The sequence below is a fragment of the Citrus clementina genome, unplaced genomic scaffold (assembly GCF_000493195.1).
Source record: "Citrus clementina cultivar Clemenules unplaced genomic scaffold, Citrus_clementina_v1.0 scaffold_9, whole genome shotgun sequence".
NCBI classification, from domain to species: Eukaryota; Viridiplantae; Streptophyta; class Magnoliopsida; order Sapindales; family Rutaceae; genus Citrus; species Citrus x clementina.
In genome coordinates this window covers 14,549,498-14,554,110 of record NW_006261964.1, presented here as the reverse complement: position 1 = coordinate 14,554,110, position 4,613 = coordinate 14,549,498, and the positions used below count along the sequence as shown (strand labels likewise).

The 4,613-nt window shown below is 35.1% G+C and overlaps 1 protein-coding gene across 1 annotated transcript; it reads right to left on the bottom strand.

Annotated features, from left to right (window-relative positions):
• Window positions 1-540: 540 nt before the first annotated feature.
• On the bottom strand, window positions 541-1,975 carry LOC18032895 (putative F-box protein PP2-B12). The gene is made up of 3 exons (XM_006420794.1): window positions 1,706-1,975; window positions 1,139-1,257; window positions 541-949 (listed from the first exon to the last, which is right to left on the bottom strand). Exons 1-3 carry the CDS (start codon window positions 1,973-1,975, stop codon window positions 541-543), a joined length of 798 nt encoding a protein of 265 aa, XP_006420857.1.
• Between the last annotated feature and the right edge of the window lie 2,638 nt (window positions 1,976-4,613).

Below are 4,613 nucleotides of genomic sequence, written 5' to 3'. Positions count from 1 at the left end.
TATCCCCCTAACGAATTGACTATTTTCAATTTTTTTTAAATTATTGAAAACTTTAACTTATCCTTAACATTTCTTAAGAACATAATTTTTTTTGACATCAACATATTCCATTTGACCTTAATTTTGAACGGTGATTGAGGAGAAGCTAAAGTTTAAAATAATTGCATAGGTGTTTTGAAAATAATTAATTTATTAAAAAAGTGAAATTAACCACATTCTTTTGTGAAAAAAAAGTCTTTTTTTTTCTTTTTTCTCTTTATTTAAACAATAATAATAATATGAGGTTTTCGTACCCTAAAACTTAATTAAATTGATAAGGATATTAAATTACAAGAATTAATTGTCTCAAAAAATCTGAAAATCAGCGGGAGAATTTTTTGATCCATATTTCTTTCGGATGATGTTGTTCATTTCTTGATGTAAAAAAATTGCTAAAAAGAAAAGAACAAAAATTTAAACTTCAGCTTCGTTTATCACAGAATGTTATCAAGGAAGTAACTGCACTTATCAGCTGTTAATTTATCTATATATACAAGTAATTCAATGCATCAGCATTTTTTTGGGTCTAAACTCAATTCCTTGTATAACGAGGCCATGCCTAGTGCCAAATCTGTCAAAATCATATAGGCTACATAATAACGTCCCACGATCTCCATTTTTATTGAAGAACTCACCCATCTCAATCTCCATCCATCCATCTCTTCTGTCATGAAATAGTTTAGGCGTATTTCTTGAAGGATCTAGGAACAGTCCTTGCCTTTTCTTATCATTGATTCCTTCAACATAGACCGCAGATGCTAATTGTGTACTTCTGAATCCATCTGTGGACTTGCCAAACTTGAACACAAGGTAAGCGGCATAGTTGGTTCTGTGGGACAAAATTCTTGTCTCTATCCTTGCGTTGACTTCGAAAAACCAAAAATACACGAGCTCGGCCACCTCAAGAAACCTGCCAATGCATAGACCATACGAAATCGTTCTGTTAGTAAAAGCTTCTCCCCATCCTTATGAGTAGGATTTGAACACTAAATGTGTTCTGTTTTAATTCAAGAAATTTTGCCGACTAAACTAGTTGGCATCCTCAAAACTGTTGATGAGCTAATTGATTCTAATACTAAAGATAAAAAGTTTGAATTACCGAGACTCTGGTAGTGAAGTCCATTTCCAACAACTGGGTGTACTTCCCCATCCTATACAAAGGTCTCTTGCCCCAACCATGTAACATTTTTTCCCGGTCTCTTTCTCCAGTTCAAAGCTCTGTTGAAGGACACAAAGTGACCATAAGTTTAGGTAGAATATAATTTTTCAAGTTTCTACTATATGGTACGGTTATGCATATACAACTGGATGAGAAAAAATTTAAAATAAGATCTTCATTTTTAGGATCTCAGAAGATTAAGGAGTACTATTTAACTATATAAGAAACTTAAAGTTAGCTATATGATGACTTCAAGGTAGTTAAAATTAGCAAATCAATTTTTGGATACTAAGAATTTACATTTAGCTGGCTGGGCACACGAAATCAATTATATGAACCGGCCAATCAAGCTTTTAGTAATATAAAGATACTTTCGTCATTTCTCAATTTGAACACTAGCTTTAAGTTTCACTGCTAATTCAATTAGCAAATTTAGGAATCATAAGCATATTCTATAAAATAGAGAGGTGATGAATAATAGTCAAAGAGTAATGACTCAAAGCTTACCATGGTACCATTGTTGATGAAGATGGGGTAGTGACAAAGATGAAAATAAAGATCTTTCTTAGACAAAGAGGTGATCAAAGATGAAGAAGAAACAGAGTTGGAAATGATCAACTTGTAATCGGACGGCAGAAACTTCTCCCACACCAAATCCGAATCCGCAGCTGATTTGAATATAGGAGATACCACTGCCAGTCTACAAGCATCGCGAGGAGTTGTAAGAGAAATTATGTGCGAAATGCACTCTACTGGCAGAGCATTTGTAATATCCATTTTACTTGTTCTGTTTACACATTAGACAAAAAGTGAGCTTTTATAGGAAACACTCACAAGCCCTTCTTTGCGAAGCTGTTGGTCTCTTTTAACGACTTCTTTGGGAAGTTAGCTGCAAATATTATTCCACTACCTAAAATATCAAATAATTACAACAAGTTTCAAAAGATAATAAATTATTACAACCTCTTGTCAACAATTTCCTTAGTTGAGTTAGGGCTAGTTAGGATTAAGGCAGCTGATAAAATAAGTTATTTTTACAATACTGATAAGCCACTAAACAACTAGGTGTTAGTGTTATGAGACAAATTCTGTTACCAAATTGTTGTTTCATTATATAATATACAAGGATAAATATAGACGAAAGTATAAGTTGTCTTTTATTTTTCTAGATTAATTTAATAAGTTGTCTAGAAGTAATTCTTTTTAAGCGCACAAATTTATATGAAGTGAAAACAAAAACTCAAGTAGTTAAAATTTAATGAACTTTATAATTACTCCATATAAAATATGATAAAATTTGTGATAGAATACATAAACTTAAAAAAAAATAAAAACTAAAAAATATTACTTGCTCTAAAATTTGATGCTCTTCAATTTCTGAAATGGATAAAAGATTTTTTTTCTCTATAGTATTTATAATTTGATCGCTGTATCTAGAGGTTTAAAATAAGATCCTGTTTTCTCTCTGTCATTTTCTTTTAAGTATTTATTTTTTCTGTTTATAAAATATAAAAAAAAAAATTTAGTTTTCCTGCACCACAGGACCCGGCCCATTAAGGAAATACCTGCGCAGCCTCAACCAACGCAAACTTTGAACCCAATGTTGAACTTATCAACATGGAATGATTTTCCAAATATATATAATACAACTTTGATCATGAAAGTAGCATATTTTGCCCATTTAATGATCTTGAATACATATTAACATTAACATATTCATCACAAAATGCCGCTGTGTCAAATATAAATTCAGTTTATCAATCATTTTTAGGCCTAAGCTTAATTCCTTGTATAATGAGCCATCCTTGGTGCTGGATTGATCACAATTAAGTTGATATGTGTGCAGATAGCAACAGCCAACCAAGCTTCCCACGTACTTGGACCATGCATGGACTTAGTTTTTAGCTTGTTTTGAAAATAAAAGGGTTCTGGACATGCGGACCACTAGCTACATGTGCAATATTGCCCGTCTTTCCCATTATTTTCGTATATATACCATGCATTATATTGAATTTGTGTGTATCGTTTGTTGTTTATAGGTAGTCAGTAATGTGAATCGTGTGCTCCACTTGGCTTTTATAAAAAACCTAGTAGATGTTTGAATAGGGTAGGGAAAAAGGAATATTTCCCCCAAAGCTACTATCTTCTCTAAATTCTTTTCTCTCCACTCGTTATTGTTACTTCGAATCCTTGCAAATTACTTATCAAAGTGGGATCAGAGCATCGATCCATGGCCACAAGCAATAAATCCAATGCTGAATTTCGTGAAGAGGTCCAAGAAATCCTTGCTAGACATGAGTCCAATTTTGACCAAGTTCACGCCATCCTTCAAACAATCCTTACGGAACTTCAATCCTTGCGCCTCCAAAACACTTCCCAAGAAAGGGAGATCAACCCATTTACCACAACTCACATCCCTTCACACCAGCCAACCTCACTTTCCATCTCCAAACTAGATCGGTCCCATACCCAGCTCAAACTTTCTTTTCCAAAATTTAGTGGTGACAACCCTACCAGATGGATTTATAAAGCCAAACAATACTTTGATTTCCAAAATGTTGCTTCGAAACAGTAAGTCCAATTAGCCTCTTTCCATCTTGAAGGAATAGCGCTCCAATGGCATCGCTAGCTAACCAAGTTCAAAGGACTATAGACTCCGACTGAATTTACCAAAGCTATATTGCTCCGTTTTGGTCCAATCAATTATGAGGATCCTTCTGAAGCTTTAACATGCCTAAAACAAACTTCGTCGGTGGCTGAGTATCAGGAAATTTTCGAAAAGCTTTCTCAGCAAGTCAATGGCTTAGCTAAAACTTTTTTAATTAGTTGTTTCATTGCAGGTCTTTAGGATGAAATACGACTCAATGTCAAGATTAACAATCTCGTACCTTGGTTGACACCACTGGTGTGGCAAGACTGATTGAGGAGCGGAATTCTCTCAACCGCTGCACTAAACACTTTTCTCAACCACCACCTATTTCTGTGATGCAACAACCAATCCCAAATAGTTTTGCTGGGATCTTGGGCCCCCCCTCCTAAGGCAAACTAAACAGCCAATGCCACCACTCCTCTTATCCAGCGGTTGAGTAGCCAAGAAGCACGAGCTCGACGTGAAAAAGGGCTATGTTATTATTATGAAGAGAGATTCGTTCCTGACCATCATTGACAAAGGCCATAGCTGTTCATGATTGAAGATCCTCCACCATCCCCCCATCCCCTCTCCCCCCCCCCCCCCCCAAACTACTGGTTAAGTGAATGGGGTGCTTTGACCTTATGAACATGATGATTTCAAGGGGTGGGGAATGATATGTGTCTGGATAACAAGCAACAACCAACCAAGGTTTCTAGCTTGTTTTGAAAATAAATGGGTACTGAACATGTGGACCAGTAACTACATGTGCAATATTGCCCATCT

Bases quoted from the DNA above. Each gene is read 5' to 3' on its own strand.
- LOC18032895 (XM_006420794.1), bottom strand. From the start codon at position 1,975: ATGGATATTACAAATGCTCTGCCAGTAGAGTGCATTTCGCACATAATT. The intron at 1,258-1,705 runs GTAAGCTTTGAG...GTCCTTCAACAG, and splicing joins TCATCAACAATGGTACCATG to AGCTTTGAACTGGAGAAAGA. The intron at 950-1,138 runs GTAATTCAAACT...ATGCATTGGCAG, and splicing joins ACTTCACTACCAGAGTCTCG to GTTTCTTGAGGTGGCCGAGC.